General features: G+C 34.2%; 2 protein-coding genes across 6 annotated transcripts in view; both read left to right on the top strand.

Annotated features, from left to right (window-relative positions):
• The window catches only part of LOC120328053 (uncharacterized), a 47,485-nt gene extending 42,719 nt beyond the window's left edge, over positions 1-4,766 (top strand). For 4 of the 5 annotated variants that reach the window (XM_039394442.2, XM_039394440.2, XM_039394441.2 and 1 more), the window contains one exon: positions 671-4,766. In XM_039394442.2, the coding sequence (XP_039250376.2) occupies positions 671-926 (256 nt within the window). In that variant the 3' untranslated portion in view covers positions 927-4,766. The remainder of the gene's footprint in view (positions 1-670) is intronic. The other variant, XM_078114335.1, reaches the window with a different exon arrangement.
• Positions 4,767-8,119: 3,353 nt separating this feature from the next.
• LOC120328893 (cilia- and flagella-associated protein 45-like) lies at positions 8,120-16,039 on the top strand. The gene is made up of 12 exons (XM_039395457.2): positions 8,120-8,244; positions 8,315-8,440; positions 8,900-9,048; positions 9,453-9,597; positions 10,116-10,286; positions 10,848-11,026; positions 11,438-11,566; positions 12,093-12,240; positions 13,086-13,226; positions 13,946-14,112; positions 14,838-15,033; positions 15,623-16,039. The coding sequence occupies exons 1-12, from the start codon at positions 8,242-8,244 to the stop codon at positions 15,725-15,727; spliced, it is 1,659 nt and encodes a 552-aa protein (XP_039251391.1). The 5' UTR covers positions 8,120-8,241; the 3' UTR covers positions 15,728-16,039.
• Positions 16,040-20,309: the final 4,270 nt, after the last annotated feature.

The following is a 20,309-nucleotide window of genomic DNA, read 5'->3' as shown; positions in this document are numbered from 1 at the left end:
AACAATTGTTAGACTTGGGGAACAATTTGACCTGTCTTCCTTTTAGTATATATAGTATATGGCATGCTTGGTAGAAATAAATAGGTTATAGGTTTATTTAGAATATAAATGTGGTGTAAATCATTTCGTTAGAATTTAGTAGGTCAATTTTTAGGTGTTCTTTTACAATCGAGCATTCCTTATCGTTTTCACAAGTGAAACTTACACTAAAATGTTGCCCGTATAAGTGCTATATAATAATGTTTACTGCTATATAGGAAATAGTCTAGCCTATATGATATATTGATGCACATCGACTTTCATTCTCAAGCGAGCTTGTTTTAGTGGGTCTGGCGAAGCAACATTAATACAGGGTATTCATGAAGTCCTTAATTTTTAAATTGCTAATGGAATTCATTGATACCATATATATAGCTAGTTTGTTGGTCCCTTCGAGTGTATTAAATGAAGTAAAAAAATTAAAATAAACACTGATTAATATAAAACGAATCCAGTTGGGATATATTGAGCACCGACTCCATGAAAAAAAATTGTAGTGAAACTTCATAAACTCCTTGTACATAGTATGTAATATTCATTCTAAAAACATTTAGGTATGTGAATCATTTTTATTAACTAATAAAGCACAGTGTAGTATTAAATTAATAAATACTTTTCTTATAACAACCAGGTCAATGTCAGAAACTTGGAAACAGCCGGGAGGTTTAGGTCAAGTTCAGCAGCAATATCAAGTTGCGCCTCTCAGTTCTCAACAACACCATCATCATTACCATCATATGGGACATCAGGGCATGGTACCAACCACCGGTGATCCGAGATTGGCTCATGAACCTCCACGTAGAACAGCTTCAGCAGATGACCTTTTGTGGCCAGAACAAAGAGAGGGCTCTTATAATTTAAGTTCACAACAAGGAACTTTAGTCTGATTTGATGTATTTTTTAAAGTTGGGCAGTATTGTATTTTTACATGTTTTTAAATTTTATGATTTTTTTTTCTATTTAGATTTTTTTTTTAAATTCATTTCTTGAGCTTAACAAAATGAACGCTTTCTGCCAATAGCTCTTTGTTCCAACTATGTTTCAAGCTTAATTTATCACTAGCAACTGAACAAAGAATAAACCTTTGAATTTTAGTAAAATTTATCAGCTTTTTGAAATGTTATTGCAGACTATTAATGTATCATGTCATCTTCTATAAGAAAGTAATATTGAAAATTCCAATATAGAGCATAGTTTTTCATTTTTCACACAGTCCTACCATTATATATTACAGCATTTTTATGACTGGCAACATTCAAAACAAAAATTGAACTGGTAATACTTTGTGATGTTAAATTTAAGTTAGTCATATCTGCGTGTATATGGAAAATATTCTATTCAGCATTATTATTTCTGAATTACTTTTTTTTTCAACGTTCTATTGAGACAATTGATTTGTGTCATGTGATTTTCTTTTGACAGCAATATTATTTAATTTTAAAATTCGTATAATAGGCATTGTGATGTCATCATGATCATTGTTAAACATGCATGGAATTATTCAAGTGAATCGTTTTAATTATTATTTTTATTTTATTAAGAATCAAAAACAGCATGTTGCTGATGAATCAATATATAATGATATTACTTATAACTGAGAATGCAACAGAAACTTTGAAAACAGATAAATGTATTTTTTGTTCGTATCAATCTAAAAAAGGTTGGATAGGCTATTATGCCTTGAATGAGAACATTAGAAAGATGTAAACCAGGTGTGAGTAACAAGCGGCCGCCATACCATTCAGTGTGGCCCTTGTAAACTCGCAGATTTTTAGTTACTCACGAAGTGTGTGAACCAAGATGGCGGACACCAGAACGTATTGTCTGTACCAGATTATTAGGCCATAATTTTTTCCCAATTTTCCTTATTTTAGTTCTATTACGAGTTCGGGGAGCCAAGAGACTCCCGTAGTATTTGTACCTGAAATTATGGCCTAACCCTAACCTGGTACACTTACTACATTACGATGTCCGCCATCTTGGTTCACATACTTCGGGATTACCGATTTTTACTCATCAGGCATAAAATCCTAATCCGAAAGTTTATTTCAGAACATGGGTAAAATACATACTGATTTTTTGCTCTTGCCGCTGCCTTAAATCTTTCGCTGTTTTGCCTGTCGAATTTATTAATGTAAGGCTAAGCAATGGACGCATTCACTTTTCTAGCTAGATGTCCCTAATTTTGTTCCTGCAGGCTTCTATAACGCTTCTTTATCACATATTGTGACTAATAATAAATTCGTTATGTACATTGAAAAACTAAACTTGTGTGGCCCAGCCAGATGTCCGAAGTTGGCAAAATGGCCCGCTCACAAAACATGTTGCACACCCCTGATGTAAAACATGTATATATGGTGCATAAGTGTAATAGACATTTCATAAAGTAAACAGCGCTTTTTCTGTGCGAGTTGGTGGTGACGTAGGTGATATGAAGAAATTACCATCATATGGGACATCAGGGCATGGTACCAACCACCGGTGATCCGAGATTGGCTCATGAACCTCCACGTAGAACAGCTTCAGCAGATGACCTTTTGTGGCCAGAACAAAGAGAGGGCTCTTATAATTTAAGTTCACAACAAGGAACTTTAGTCTGATTTGATGTATTTTTTAAAGTTGGGCAGTATTGTATTTTTACATGTTTTTAAATTTTATGATTTTTTTTTCTATTTAGATTTTTTTTTTAAATTCATTTCTTGAGCTTAACAAAATGAACGCTTTCTGCCAATAGCTCTTTGTTCCAACTATGTTTCAAGCTTAATTTATCACTAGCAACTGAACAAAGAATAAACCTTTGAATTTTAGTAAAATTTATCAGCTTTTTGAAATGTTATTGCAGACTATTAATGTATCATGTCATCTTCTATAAGAAAGTAATATTGAAAATTCCAATATAGAGCATAGTTTTTCATTTTTCACACAGTCCTACCATTATATATTACAGCATTTTTATGACTGGCAACATTCAAAACAAAAATTGAACTGGTAATACTTTGTGATGTTAAATTTAAGTTAGTCATATCTGCGTGTATATGGAAAATATTCTATTCAGCATTATTATTTCTGAATTACTTTTTTTTTCAACGTTCTATTGAGACAATTGATTTGTGTCATGTGATTTTCTTTTGACAGCAATATTATTTAATTTTAAAATTCGTATAATAGGCATTGTGATGTCATCATGATCATTGTTAAACATGCATGGAATTATTCAAGTGAATCGTTTTAATTATTATTTTTATTTTATTAAGAATCAAAAACAGCATGTTGCTGATGAATCAATATATAATGATATTACTTATAACTGAGAATGCAACAGAAACTTTGAAAACAGATAAATGTATTTTTTGTTCGTATCAATCTAAAAAAGGTTGGATAGGCTATTATGCCTTGAATGAGAACATTAGAAAGATGTAAACCAGGTGTGAGTAACAAGCGGCCGCCATACCATTCAGTGTGGCCCTTGTAAACTCGCAGATTTTTAGTTACTCACGAAGTGTGTGAACCAAGATGGCGGACACCAGAACGTATTGTCTGTACCAGATTATTAGGCCATAATTTTTTCCCAATTTTCCTTATTTTAGTTCTATTACGAGTTCGGGGAGCCAAGAGACTCCCGTAGTATTTGTACCTGAAATTATGGCCTAACCCTAACCTGGTACACTTACTACATTACGATGTCCGCCATCTTGGTTCACATACTTCGGGATTACCGATTTTTACTCATCAGGCATAAAATCCTAATCCGAAAGTTTATTTCAGAACATGGGTAAAATACATACTGATTTTTTGCTCTTGCCGCTGCCTTAAATCTTTCGCTGTTTTGCCTGTCGAATTTATTAATGTAAGGCTAAGCAATGGACGCATTCACTTTTCTAGCTAGATGTCCCTAATTTTGTTCCTGCAGGCTTCTATAACGCTTCTTTATCACATATTGTGACTAATAATAAATTCGTTATGTACATTGAAAAACTAAACTTGTGTGGCCCAGCCAGATGTCCGAAGTTGGCAAAATGGCCCGCTCACAAAACATGTTGCACACCCCTGATGTAAAACATGTATATATGGTGCATAAGTGTAATAGACATTTCATAAAGTAAACAGCGCTTTTTCTGTGCGAGTTGGTGGTGACGTAGGTGATATGAAGAAATTCACCTGAAATTTCAAGCATTGGAAGCAACAAATATATTTATATTTTGTGCATTGAATATTTTATTTCGAATGCATTAACCAACGGAAACTGAGACTGAACAAATACAAATGCTATTCTATTGACGTGAAAAAAGTTATCACTTCCATGCACCACTGTCTAATGTAGCAATAAATTTTCAATTGCAATGTCTTCTTATTGTAATGTAGAATTGATACAACTTAATAGTGTTTTTTTTCTTGTTGTCTTCGGTATTGGCCTCTCAGATTACCAGTGTCCAAAATATTAATCCTAATACTGCCAAATACGGTACATAAAACTTCCTGATGGGACTGAAATTATTCAGCATTTTGTTATATTTTTTGCGATGGACTCATTCCTAAACGACACGTTTTCCACAATAAATTTCTTATACCTACTTTTTTGTAATTTTATTGACTACTTCGTAGTCACTATCTTTTACAAAATAGAATTTTTAGTTTTTTTTCATTTCATTGTACTTATTTTCTGTTCATCATGGCTTTTTCTGTTTACCTTTTCTAAATGAAATATACTGCAGTTCAATGAGGAATTATTTCTGTCTTCTGAAAACCATACATTTTCCTGATTCAGGCGGTACGAGTATGGGTTTCTATTTTGAATAGAGTGGCAAAGGATGTGAGTTAAAGTTTAGAAATAAAATCGATTTGTTGATACGTTTCTGTCAACTGGGCTATAAAGTGGTGTTTCATACTCATTAACTCTTAAAACAAGTAAACAAATAGTAGACTACAAGGAATTATTCTCCGCCGGAGAATTTTGCAATTTCTACCTTAGTTTGATTTCGAGGGTCTTGCTGCACATTAACGCGTATATTTCTGCAACGTTGCGGCGAGCATATATCAACTATGACAAGAAAAGCGATAGTATGTGCATAAAGGGGTGTCTTAAAAATGTAGTGTCCCAATTGTGCCACTTTTCGCAGTACCCCGCTTGCGCCATTTGTCCCAAATATACTTACCTACAACCACACTTTTCTAGATTACGCAGATCAACCACCGAGATTCCTAGCGCCTGTGCGCAACAGAACGTCTGCAGAAACTACCGTAATTTGTTGAAAATAAAGGTGTTGAGGCGCAACTCTGCGTACGTATTAGGTTGCGAAGCAATTTACGGTGTAATTGATTCAAGTACTTTAAATGGACTTCATGAAGTATGCGCACCAAGATGGCGCACAACCTGAACTCAGGTTGTGTACTAGGTTAGGGTTCAGGTTATGCGCATACTTCAGGAGCACCCTTTAAAGTTTAAACGGTTAGCTTCGATTCTACAATCAAGAGAAAATTAGGTATTATCGGAATATAGGCAATATCGACTTTTTGAAAAAGCGGTATCTGTCGGTACATTTCTAATGCATGTATCCCATTCAAATTAAATAAAAATTCAATTCAGGTATATTTTTTTATAAATAGTAATAAGAATAGTTTAATCAGATATAGTTCACCTAAACGCCAATTTTCACCCTGGGGCGGTTTGGACAAGTGGGAAAAAGGGGACACGTGTGACAAGTCGGACACCTGTGAATATAATATAATATGATGATAATAAAAAAATATAAATATATACCAATTATTGAGTTTGTTCCCAATTGAGAGAAATAAAAATTAGGTCACTCCGACATCAATAGTGAGGTCAAAGTAAAATATTAATCAACGAATATCCTGTAGTTCAGCGAGTAATCATTAAAAAGCAAATTAAACAATTTCATGCCATATTCTCCCAGAACTTTGACAACAACGTTAGTGGAGTTCATGCAAAGTCAAGACATTGCGTATCGTGATTCTTTATTTTTAAAAATGAAGTGGACCCATGGATCGTTTCGTCATTATGTTCTTGGTATTTTTCTTCCTGTTGTTGTAAAGAAAAACACCTTTCTCTTTAACTACTGGACCAATTGCTCTGAAATTTTTAGTGGTGAAGGATTGTTGTGGTCGTTAGAAGGCTATTACTATCCAGTTAAGAAATCTGTGGGGTCTGTGGGATTCCTATTTTTTATTAAAATTTGAGCACTTTGTGGCGGTTTCGCGTTCGCATTCGTTGTGATTGTGAAGTCAGTTAAAAATGGGAAAGCTACTGTACCAGTACCGTAAAGGACTGATGTTATATACGCGTACTACCGTGTTTCCCCGAAAAATAGGCCATACATTGAAAATAAGACCTTGCTTGAATTTCAAGAATGATTTTAATACAAGCCCTCCCCTTAAAGTAAGACCCAGTCAATAGCGCAAATTTATCAATCTAAAACAGTGCTCTTCAACAGGGGTTCCGCGGAACCCTAGGGTTCCGCAATACATGCATGCAGTGGGGTTCCGTGAATTTATAGGGTTCCTTAGGCCCTTAGGGGTTCCGCGTTTTTTGTTTTCTTTTCAGGGGAAATCATTTCTTGCTTCAGCATGTTGATGCGTCATTGAAAATATTCTTAGACCGCCGTGTCTTATTCAAACTACAAGTAGGCCAGTTCGTTAAATAGGAGGTTTAGTCACAGTGCAATAAATAGACAAAACTGAAATATTTTCGGTTGTTGCGTCACTTTAGTCATTGTTATGTAAATAACAAGAAAAGAACGCCATTGTCGCACCGTAGTTACATGTTGTTCAGCTTTTGTTGGAATATAGTAAAAATAGTGTGAAACCCGACTTTTTAATACCTTCAAAAAACATGGAAAGGCATATTTTTAGATTTCTCTCAACAAGGAGATTACAGCAATTGCAAAAGAAGCATCAAAACTTCCTTGTCAATTTCCCAATACCTATTTGTGTGAATCAGCATTTTCTGCTTTAACAACTATTAAAAACAGAAAAAAGAAATTGTTTTAAGAGTGTAGACATGAGTATGAGAATTGCATTGAGCGCCGTGGAGCCACGATTCAAGAAGATTGCAAAGGAAATTCAAGCACAACCTAGTCATTGAATTTTACGCTTGTTACCTATTTTCTGTTTCTTTGTTGAAATAGAAATATTTGAATTACAAATATTTCGTGTTACGAGTATTTCGTGTTCTTTATTCAATTTTGTTAATTGGGGTTCCATAAAAACGAAAAATTATATCAGGGGTTCCGCAATAACAAAAAGGTTGGAGAGCACTGATCTAAAACGTGTGAGAAAGGAAAACGTGCTTTTTTAGGTGAATGGATATCGGTTTTCATATCTTTTATATTTTAAAATCTCGTAATCCTCTACTTTGTAATTTTTTTTTTGATAAATGAAAAGAAAAGACATCCCCTGAAAATAAGCCCTAGTTTTATTTTTCGAAAAAAATTGGAATAAGACACTGTCCTTTTTTCGGGGAAGCACGGTATTTTTTTTTTTGGGCTTTCGCGCCCATATATATATTTGAGCATCGCTCTCTTGTTTTTTACCTTTAAAACCGCAGATATCTAACTTATTATTTGACTTCTTTTTTTTTTAATATAATTAGGGATAAGTTATCATTTTTTATTCCAAAGCATAGGAAAGCCGATAATTTTTAAGAAAAGAAAACTATGGACATTTCCCCGATCCCCGAAAAATCTCTCATACTTTACTATAGTAAAAAATTGAATACGTTTTCTGACAGTGTTTTGGGGAGTTTGCGCCCACAAACTGGTTTACATGTTCAAAACTATCTTTTTTATTAAAACATTTAACCACGTGTCGCTTACAAGTACTGATAACTAATTTTAACCTAGTTTATCGTAAATTTTTCGGGACTAATATTTGGATATTACAACCAAACTAAAACTCATCGGAGAACACAATGATAGTTAAATTATTTTAATTGATAACCAATTTTGGGAAACACTACTAAAACTACTGACAAATAACATGCAAAACCGCGAGAATGAGCGAATCACCTCGTTTAATACACACTATCACTAGGGCCAGTAGAGAGCAAAACAAATTTTATGTTGCTAAGCGACACAAAGTCGTCATTGCTTCATTTTTTATTGTGAGCTTCTCTTTGACGGGTTTGATTGTATCCTGTTTTGCGGCTGAAAGTATATCAATCGATTGATTTTTATCAATTTCAAAATGGTCAGTTGTTATAATAAGATTGTATTTAGCATTTTTATTAACATTTTAATATTGGTTCTTTGATTTCTAGCCTGCCAGTCGTGTTGTATCGGTGGCATCGTCCAACGGAAGCACAGGATCGAGGTATTCAAAAAGATATCGAACTAAATCTAAACAATCTAGTGTTGACGAATCTCTATTTGGCAGCCCCAGCAAGGTATACTAGCCTATGTCAGTTATCCCCAATGAAAGGGACTATTCCGCTCAACTATTAACGTTACAATATTACTATATTCACTCATTACAACATTATCAGATATTAACTTATCTAAGTTGTTTATTAGGACCAATTGGACCCAGCTTAATTTACTTAGCTTAATGTTTTTGTTCATGTTACTCTCATTAGGCTATTACATTACATATAAAAGTGATCATATATATAATTGACTTGAATAATAAAAGTGTTAACATATGGATAACGTTAGGTTAAATTAATAATTATTTGGTTATGAGTTATCTTATATCAGACAAGCAGAATAATCATTACTTAATTGAAGAAGTATGTTTGGTTTTTAGAGCCTGTCAAATTATTTGTGTCACATATGATTTTTTTAAATACTGCTTTGGCTCCTAAAGTGTTGAAGGCCTTTGCTTTACTAATCTACATTAAATTTAGCCAAAACCTCATCAGACAAAAGAACAGACTCAATTATTTGAAACATCACCGCATGCCAGGAATGGACTTCGAAACAATGGTCTGCGATCAAGAACCAGAAAGCCAGAAATAGTTCAAGTCATAACCAAAGATTTAATTAGAAATGTTGTGTAAGTCATAATGTCCTAAATAAAAGTCATTTATTCATTCATTGTTATACAAAAGTTACCTTTGTGCAATATGCCTATGTTCAAAGGCCAAGGGTTTCTTCAATTAAATATCCTTGTTTCACACTCTTATCAACTTTCAGTAAAACTAAATTGCTGTCGTTAATTATTGCAAGTATATGAATGTATGTCTGGTCTGGGTTCTTAATTAACTGTGGATTTTTGTAAAGGTAGTATTTAACTTTTATACCAAATTCGCAAGCTCGTTTTTTAAAAGTATCCTTCTTAAAAAATCTTACGATTTATTGAATGAATTTCTGTTCCCAATATGGCAATATGAATTCAATATTTATTGTTTTCCCATTTACTTATTTGTACATATTTATATCTTTATTTGCTATTTTTAGTGTACCAAGTTCTGATCCATCTGGATTAACAATTGTTTTGAAACCAAGTAATTATGAAAGAGTGAGACGAGCTGCTCGTGTCAGGACTAAAGAAGAAATCCAGGCTCATTATGAAATGACAAAGAGAGAAAAGGAAGAAGCAATGGTAAATTGGAATGGAATTGTGTTTCTTGTCTTAGTTGTGATTTGAAGCAATCATCCTTAGATTTCTAGCTGATTATTTGGTACTCCCGTAGTGTGTGTACCATGTTAGGGTTAGGCCATAACTTTATTCTGACTTACCTTATTTTAGTTCTATTACAAGTTCGGGGACTGTCTGTGTTAGCCAAGTGAATATACCCCCTGCCCATAGGTTCAGCCCCTTTCACACAACTTGATGTAAAATAGGCGAACAAAATTTGTTACCTTCATATTGGTACACACACTTCTGAATCTGGATCGCCGATTATTTGGTTGCACTCCACCAAAAAAAATGTTCTTGTTGTAAATTTTCACTATTGTTTTTCGCACAATCGCTTTTGCATCTATGAGAGTTGTGGGAAAGGAGGATGTAGAAAGTTAAATTTTTGGAAGACTAAAATTTTAGGTGTTTTTTAGGTGACATGGCTTAGCTAAGACTTTGCACTGATTTTCACTGAAACTTCAATAAAATTTTTCTAACAGGAAGCTTCCCAGCAACGAAAAGAAGAAATGAAACAACGTGAAATGATGAGAAAGCAGAATGAAAAACTAAATGATTTAGAAGAAGAGGCAAAAGAAAAGGCTGAATATTTATTGGAAAAAGCAAATGCACAAAGACTGGAGCAGGAAGATGAAGTCAAACATTTAAATGAGGTTTGTACAATGATTGTTTTATAAGGAATCCGAAGTTAATTGGAATTTCAAGTTATGTAAACTTTTGGTTTTAAATTTCTGCTTAGTACCATGTATAGCATTGATTTGGCTTTGTTTACAGCGATATTTATATCATATTTATCGTGTTTCTAATTTGCTTATGAATGGCAATTTCTTATCAATGCCATCCGGATGTACGAGACAACCACTTAAGTTGTGGCATTGTATATGTAGATATAGGATAATTCAAAAAACAGAACCATAAATTTCTTAATTACCCTCACACAAATGGATGAAATTTATTTACCACTCAAAAATCTGAACTTCTGATTGTGTATGATTGTACTCAAAGGTTTCAGTAATGGAGAACGCTGAATTCTTTCTAGAATATGTTACAAATGACTTGGATTCTGTTTTTTTTTTGTCATGGTCAGGTACTTAGTCTCAAACTACTCAATTTTTTACACCCTGGGTAGTAGCATGTTTGTTCCGGCAATGTGTCCATAATCTACTTTTCTGTTGTCTGACATCATAATTACACTATGATTTAAAATAAAACAGCTGATATTGAATGCAAAATGTCACGCCATCCGAGATGCACAGATTCTCGAAAAATCACAAATTAAACAAGAACTTGGTGATGAAGAGATCAGGCTGGATACAATGATGGAAATTGATAGAATAAATGGAATCAAAACTCAAGAAAAAATAAACGAACTCAGAAAACAACAACGATATGCGTAAGAAGTTTTTAGCATAACTAGGATAAGATTTTAACATTTATTTGAAGTGAGAGAAACGTAAATAAGTCAGCTGAATTATATTGCGAACAGTGGCCTCTCGTCTGGTTAAGGGCTGATATCGTTATGGGATGAGTTAACCAGTCATTTATTTCAGATGCATCTACTTGATGGTAGAATGGTGATGGAAGCTGTAATCTACCAGCGCTTACATGAACCCACCTATGACTGCTAATCTTGTTCTTGCACTTGATTATCCCCTACATAGAATTCGAACTCGTAGCAAAATTGAGCCAGCACCAATTTTGCATTCAATTATATATTTCAGATCTTTCATAAAACCCAATTGTTCAATGCAGTAATAAAGTTAAATACATAAAGTTAATATTTTATTGAACATATTATTTTTAGTGGAGCAGTCCAGATCATGAAACAGATTGAACAAAATGCACAAGATAGATTGTTAGAACAAGAAAAGAAAGATCAGGAATCTTTCCAAATGTTAAAATATCTTGAAAAATTGCAAATGGAAGATCTTAAGTAAGGGGTTGCATTACTATTATTTTACAGTTATTTTATCACAGTGCATTGATTTTGAGATAATATAGTCTGTATGCATATTGTTTTTGTGAAACACATAGAATATGTTACTGAACTATTTTAGATTTGATCTCTTCAAAAAGTGCAATGATGATGATACATCACAATATTACATTATTTTTATGTCAATATTGTATGGTTACCATCTCATTTGTAACTAGGGAATAATTAGCAATATAATTCTTTTATATGCTATCAATGGATGGTGGAGAAGCCATGAATACCTAGCGATTTTGTGAGTCACTCTTCAAAAACGGAATATGCAACATTCTTCTCACATATATTTATGCATCATCAGATTTAAAGCTGCGAACCTGGACATGATAATCAGCGATGTTTTGTCTTGTGTATTGCAATTTTTATGCCGTGGCAGAGTTCAAAATAAATTTACTCATTGTCATAGCACATTGCATGATGTGCAAAATGTTGAATTGAAATTGAGCCATGTTTTGTTTCTTGTACACAGAGATCTTGATAGAAAACGAGAAGAACAGGTTAAAATGCAGCAAGAGATTGATATTATTAATCAAGAACATCAAAGGCAGAAAGAAATTAGGACGGAACAAGAACATCTTGCTGAACAGAAAGTTATTGAGTACATGAAACAGAAAGCAGTAAGTAACCAAGATAAACCTGTTAGTCTTACTCAATATCTACTGAAACAAAAATTCAATGATTTTCTATTTTCAGATGGTTTAATTTTTTATTATGCAAAATTTTCAATACAATCTTAAGTCAGGGCGTAAAGCCGCGTAATATTCAGTCTTGCCTGCCATGAATTCTAATTGTCTTGTAAGAGTTTCAATTTATCAGTTCATTTTTTTGATATATGTACCATTAGGCGAAAATAAACTTCACTGATACACATATGAATAGTCCATACAAAAATATTATTTGAATGTAATCTGCTGTGTATATTATCATGATTTTGACGAGATACACCGGTAGGTACAGGGCATTTGATACAAAATTAATTTTTTGAAATGATGATGTTGGCGCTCGGAGTCGTTTTCTTCTAGTGATACCGGAAATATCCGGTCTCGCAAATATATTCATATGCTATTTGTGTTAGTATTTTTACTCTTGTCATGATTCAATGATTTTTTCATTTCTACTTTTACTTTTGTATAATTTAATGCTAGACTATTTTATTTCACGGGTGTCGCTGCTCGATAACCACTTCTGGTTTATCGCGACTCCTTTTACCGCGGAATGCAACTTTTCATCTTTTTTCCTGATCTTGTATGTAAAAAGTGTATTTTCGATGTGGTGATAAAATAAACTACTGATTACTGATTCTAGAACACCACTATTCCTAGCATTTGTTTCTGTATCCTCCTGCTCATAGTATCACATTTGGCTCATTTACTGCTTGCATAACAAAATATCTACATGAATGAACATAGACCTGAATTTTAGTTCATTTATATTATTAATTACATAATATTTCGTTTTGCAGGAAAGAGAAGCTGAATATGAAGCCGAGCAAGAACGTATTCGAAAGGAGAAGGAAAAAGAAACTGCTCGCCTACGTGCTTTGCAGGAGAGAGCTAGAGATCATCAAGCTGAACAGGATGCTCTACGAGCAAAGAGAAATCAGGTAAAATATAAAAAAAGGTTTTCAAAAATTAAATTTAGCAATAATTTAAAAAAAAATTATACAAAAGTTTTTATAAAAACAATGACACAAACAATAGTATAAAACGATGTATAATATTGTGATATTATTAAAAAAAGAGGGCAATACTCAAACATATAGACATGGACATGGTGGTCAACTAACTAATGAAGTTCAAAATCAAGTGCGCTGGAGAAGATATCACCTCAATCCTGGGGGAGAGGAAAGGAAATAAAATGGCTTAATCATTAGACATACCTTGGTCTCTTCTATCTCGTTTCGACATCTCCTTAGTTAAAATGAATGCTGAAGATCAAAATTGGGTACTCCCGTAGTATGTGAACCAAGATGGCGGACACGGGAACGTAGTATGTGTACCAGGTTAGGGTTAGGCTAAAATTCCAGGTACAACGGGAGTCATTTGGCTAGTCCCCAAACTTGTAATAGAACTAAAATAAGGAAAATTGGAATAAAATTTTGGCCTAACCCTAATGTGGTACAGATGCTGCATTCCAGTGTCCGCCATCTTGGTGCACATACTACGGGAGCGCCCAAAATTGTTGTTAGAAACGACTATTGAATTAAATTTGATCATATCATAAGAATTTCACAACTGTAAAGTTGGAAAAATGGAATGTAACATGAAATTGAAAGTATGAGTTTGCCTTCATTATTTGAAATTCCCATTTCTCTGGATTTAGGAACAAGCTGAACGTGAATGGAGGAAGAAAGAACAAGAAGAAGCTATGAAGAAATCCAAGATGGAAGCAGTTATGAAGGTTGCCAGAACTGAACAAATTCAAAGTAAGGAACATTTCATGGCTGTGCAAGCCCAGAGAGAAAGAATGGAGTTCGAAAGAGTTTTGAGGTAATTTAAATTTATTTATCAGAAATGAACGATTCGAAACTGCTTTCCTTTATCAACTTCAATCTAACTGATGGTTATTTTGATTCGGATAGGATAGGATTCTCATTTTATTCAGGGGGAGATGAAAGCCGATAAGATGGCCGATTACCAGTCCACATTGGGTATGGAATAGTTAACCAGTCATTTTTTTCAAATGTATGGATTTGGTAGTGGAGTAAGTCATAGCCGACCAGCGGTCGTGAACCAACTTTTGATGACGAGGAGTTAAACAATCCTATCGCACATAATAAGATTCCCCTAAATAGGACTCAAACTCACGAATTGCAAGCGTATTCCTAACGCTTATCATGATGCACCATCCCTTATCATATGGTTTATGTGAGAGAAAATTGCAGAACATGTAATCGCACACAGCCTCCTTTACCTACCACATCTTTGCATCTGAAAACATTGAACTAACAAGATAGCTGCTATTCTGATACTCACTTCAATCTTTCATTCACACAACAATTATGTAAACTTTCACAGCAAGCATGATTTATCATCAAAATTGATATATATAACAACCAATGTGTTTTCGTCAGGTTTTGGTAATGGATATCACTTCACATTGTATCATTTATAGAACATGAATCAGTCTATTTTACAAGAATCCTACTAAACATCTATAGCTGGCAGTTATGCAAATTTGATATGTTATTGATTTAATTTGACGCCATCAATAGAGAGCAACAACGTCAGCTCGAAATAGAGAAAGATGAAGAAGAAATCAAGAGAGATGCCAGATTGAATCATGCTGATGAAGTAAGGAAACAAATTCGGGAGAAAGAACAAGCTCGCATTCAGGATCGTAAGAGTTTCTTTGAGGAAGGCATCAAGATGGAAGAAGAAGCTAGACAAAGGAGAGCAAGACTCGATATGGTAAAATATCATATGTTACTAGTTCACCTTTCAAATTTTTTTTTTTTTAGCATGTGTTGTATATCATGGGATAAGATTTTTATTTTTATGTCAGGGAAGAGAAAGGGTGATGAGACGGATTAATAATAATATGGTGACCAGTCCATATTGGGCCACTTATTTGATTCAGATGCATATACTTAATGTTTGAAAAACCTGTAACTGACCAGTGGGTACTTAAATCGTCCTACGAAGTCCAGCGAACCTTTTGCATGCACTGAATTCGACCTGCAAACTCATGCAGGGTAATCAGAGGTGCGATGGCAATCGTATTTCTAATACTTGGCATGACGTGCCAACTGTCATATTTAAGCCCATATGAAGATGGACAAAACGAATAACCAAATCATATGATAATCACCTCAACATAACAACAATTTCAGTCTAAATTCTCCTATACATGTTTGTCTACATTGATATTGGTCAGAGTTCTTGTTATATTATATTTGCTAATAAGCTCAGTCTCCAGGCATCATGCTACTCATTTCTTGAGTACCATAGGTTTTGCATAGTTATTTTCAATTTAATTAAGTTATTAAAACATATACAGGTCAAAAAGAAGAAATTGAATGAACTACGAAAAGCTGGAGTACCAGAGAAATATTGTGCTGAAGTTGAACGAAGTATCACTGCACCACAGAGCTTGGTGTTTTAGAAAAACATTTTTTATTTATGAACTGATTTCACAAGTCATATATGTTAACTTATTATTGGGCATTGCCCGGCCAAGCATATGTGAAGTACAATGCGTTTTAGCATATGCTTGGCCGGGCATATCCCTGTGATAGATTTTGGAACACTCGACTTGACCCCCGTTCACTCACTGTATTTACCGATGTTCTTCAAGCAACCCTAATCCCCTGTTAGTTCGTTTCTTCTGTGTATATAACAGGTATATATTGTTTATTATTTCTTGTTTTGGACTAGATTTCACTTCGTTTTACGAAAATGTTATAATAAAAATAAATTGTACAATGTTGTTTGTATTTGTATCGATTGTAGATAGATAGTTGTCTATTTCTTCAATTATTTTATCAATGAAGAACATAGAAATTGAATAGTACATTGGATGGAACTAGTAGTTATATGGCTGGCGTATTTTTTTTCAATTTCGTATGGATAGTGAATAATACAGGACAAGTTTAGTGAAAGTAAGGTACACTACGATTTCACATTCTATTATCAAAAAGCGTTTAACATATTTCAGTACTTTATCATCAGGAAGATAATATCTGATCGATCAGTAATTTTATCTGTCGCATATCTTTGGCATAGCCTGTAATTTTATATAGCTCTAATTAATCTTGTGTTGCAATTTATATATACAATCCAACTATATATTATTCGCGCATTTAAACGTTGTCTGGTCTGCAGGCGTTTATCCGTGATATGGCACAATGGGTGATTAATTTGTCCCATTGATTTTCCTTTTCCCGCATTAAACACAAAATCGAGAATATCTGTGTTCAAGTATGGTGGTTGCAATATTCATTGACCTCCAACAAACCAGATATGATCAATGACATTTTAGAATGATAAACACTTCTGTGACCAATATGTAGCTATTCCCTATATAGCTGAATGAGAGGAACAAATTTGAATCCAAATTGTAAACGAATGCGTCATGTTCCTCATTACGCTGTTTATATAATCGAACATTATGTACTTAATGGATTTTTGCATTAATTTGACAGACGTAAGTAGATAAAAGATGCCAGCATCTTGTCTGGAACAAGTCTTAATATAAACATTTTCTGCAATATAAACATGAGTTTAGTGTTGTATATTCACATCAGGACAATTGAGCATAAACCGTGCTTCTTTTTTCAGAAATCTGCCGAAACTCATTGGATATCAACAAAAAAGGCAATTAAATATATTCCATATATAGCTGTTTCCTATTCCCTATATTATATAGCTGACTGCTGAATAGGAGAAACAAAGATGCTCCTGATGTATGCGCACCAAGATGTTGCATAACCTGAACCCTAACCTGGTACACAACCTGAGTTCAGGTTTTGCGCCATCTTGGTGCACATACTTCAGGAGGTCCGAAACAAATTTGAATCCAAACTGTAAACGAATGCGCCATGTTCTTCATTACGTTTTTATTCTGACGAACATTATATACTTAATAGATTGTTGCATTAATTTGACTGGCGTTAGTAGCTAAACAATGCCAGCATATTGTCTGCAGAGTGCAGATGGTTCTAATTTTACAAGTCTGTTGTAGCAAGCCTATGCATGCAACTTTCTCACATACAAAATTGATTTAAAAGGTTTTGCCCGATTTTACATCGTGTGTTTATTACGTTCCTTTGACTGTTTTTGGTGGACGGGCACGTACTTGTATGTTTTTACCTTTTTCATTAATTTATGCCCGTCCTCCAGGTCCACTGCATTTTGTTTGTCCGTTTGTTGTTGTTTTGTTTTTTTCAGAGTGACCAAAATAAAATTGATTGATTGTCTGAAAAAAAAATGTTTACACAGTATTAATATGAACACTTTCTGCATTATAATCATGAGTTTAGTGTTGTGTATTCACATCAGGACGTTTGGGCATAAGCCATATTTCTCTTTCAAAAATTTGCCGAAACTCATTGCATTCCGACAGGAAAATCAATTAAATATATTCTCGGTAGTAGTATATATTTACGGTTGTATGGTTGTTTTGCCATGTGATATTCTCTCTGTAAATTTTTGTGGTGGCGTATCCTAATTGCATACAAATTGATATATATCTGTTGATCGATTAGATTTACATTATATCATCACCACCTTCAATCATTGCTCGATGAATGCCGCATCATCGACTCTTAATAGCAATTTAAATGAAAATGTTTATTTATTTATCGGACGCTTCTTGAGGTCGCGGTCAGCGCTCAGGTTACTAGTTCACATGAAAAGCGTGCAACAGTAAAGGTAGGATTTAAAACTGGACTTTTCATGTGCGCGTTTAGTCCTACGACTGACATGCTATGCTTGGTAAACCTCAGGTCATGCAGCGATTTAATCGTACTGAGGGCGCATGTAATTTTATCCCTCTAATAATGCGCTCGCTGTGCGATACCGTTACTAGCTTTGTTATCTTCTTCGTTCTGTTTACAATTGATATGATAAGACAATAGAACGCGCCATTTCCAAAAGCATTTGTTAGTTTCGCAGGCCTTACATGTAGTCCGGAAAGAGTCCGGTTATCACAACGGTTTTTAGCGACAGTATGGTAAAAATAAATATCGGCTATTTAGCGGAATTGGGTTTCATGCAGGTTTATGGCGACAGAAAGAGCCCAAATGAGGTCAACGACGAACCGCAGACGATTTGAAAACGTGGGGATTATCGAACAAGTGCCTTGCACGTCAGATGTTATCGCGTGGAAGATTAACTTGAAATGTATGTATAATATTCCCGCCGATAAGGCGTTAACAGCAGGCAAGTCTCTCAGAAAGATTATGAAACTAAGCAGGAACAGTGCGGCCACAAATTACGTCAATTTGCTCCTGGAAAGCCAGCAGTATCAAGTGCCACAATACGGCTACAAATTAACCTATCTAGTGAGCAAAATAAAATAGGATATCCACAACAGTCAGGGGCTAAATATGTACCCCAAAAATTGCTAAATTATTATGCTACCCCAACCAAAAATCTGATTTGCCGAAATGTAATGGTGCTGACTGAATAAGGGCGTTACCATATTTAACAGATAACGTTTCAAAGTTTCATATTTAATCCACTGAACCATGATGAAATAAGTACGCACTTAACTTAGTGTTATGTTGCAACAACTAATACATTCATATCCTGTATCTGACAGTAAAGTCTACCGCAGGTTGTAAATATACCGTAACTACAACTATGAAAAGAAATAACCTCGCAAATGAGTACATTTAACGTCGTTTTCAAAATAGGAGATCATGATTTTTGGTTACAAAAAGACTTGTTTACATACATGCATATTTCCACCTCAAGGCGGGTGTAAATCTAGACTACTTCGAGGGTTCTGCCTCGATGGTGATTTGGACATGTATATATCTACCATGGCTTATGTATGTAAAATATAAAGATATTCAAAAACCTGACACGATACATTTAAAAATTCAATTGGCAATAACAGATAGTATCGATTTAATAATGTTATCGTTACCATTTGCGGTGAGACATCGATTGCTACTGAAAACCATTTGCACATTATACACATACAGCTATTATATTTGTGTTGAAATGAGCCCGTTGCTGCCATATGTGTGGTTTATTTTAATGTAAGTGTAACTAATTCGATCTTTGTATTTATGGTCATTTTTGTTTCGTATATTACCCTATGTTATATCACTATATTCGGCGTACGTCAGAAAAAGATTTTGTCTTGTAAGCTATTTTGAATATATCCTATTGCGCGCAACAAGTTTATCTGGCTGACGTGTGTTGTTTTCACGCTCTTAATACCGTAATAAGATTGGTCTCGCGTTGGTTATTTGGGGTAACTTTTGATTATGATTGACACATCCTTTCTTAGGATGTAATAAGACCGTCTTGCGATCGCCGGGAAAATGTACATACGGCGAGATTTTAGTATTATGTTTGACATTTCGTTGCATAAATTATCTTGTTTGAGTATTATTCGAACATTTTCGCTCGTTCTTGCAACTAGAAAAATTTAATCCTGGTAATTTTAGTTTGTTATGTATGTTGCATTTACAGGGACATGTTGGTATGCAAAAAAAAAAAATTCTACAATATGTAACACGTTTGATATGCAAAATTCGTGTAAGTTTTTGTATGGAGTTATTGTGCATTTAAACGTTATTTGGTCAGATTTAGATTGACTTACTTCTGTACTCGAAATCCGATCCTCTCTTGGATTGGAAATCAGGCCACTCTAACCGTATGTTTGAAATATGAATTACTGTATTGTCGTCAATTTTGAAGTACATATCGATATCAACCCGCACCAACAATAATTTGAACATCTAATAAGCTCATCCCGAGAATTCACTAGCCAAGTTTACAACCGCGATAAAGCTTTTTTTTATACAGTATATTGGGTTTTCAGGTCCAGGCAAAAACAGCGGGATACTTATAACCTAGTATTCAAACATGACCAACGCGCCGAGTGTCTAAAGTCAAATTGACATTCTTCATAGTTAACCTCGGACTTTCGAAACTTCGTGATTTAAAATTATATAATAATGTTTATTTTTGTTTTAACGGAAGCGGCAATCTATGGAACAAATCACTTA

This window comes from Styela clava, chromosome 7, assembly GCF_964204865.1.
Source record: "Styela clava chromosome 7, kaStyClav1.hap1.2, whole genome shotgun sequence".
NCBI lineage: Eukaryota > Metazoa > Chordata > Ascidiacea > Stolidobranchia > Styelidae > Styela > Styela clava.
Note: the sequence above shows the minus strand (reverse complement) of the source record. Positions and strands in the feature narration are given on the sequence as shown.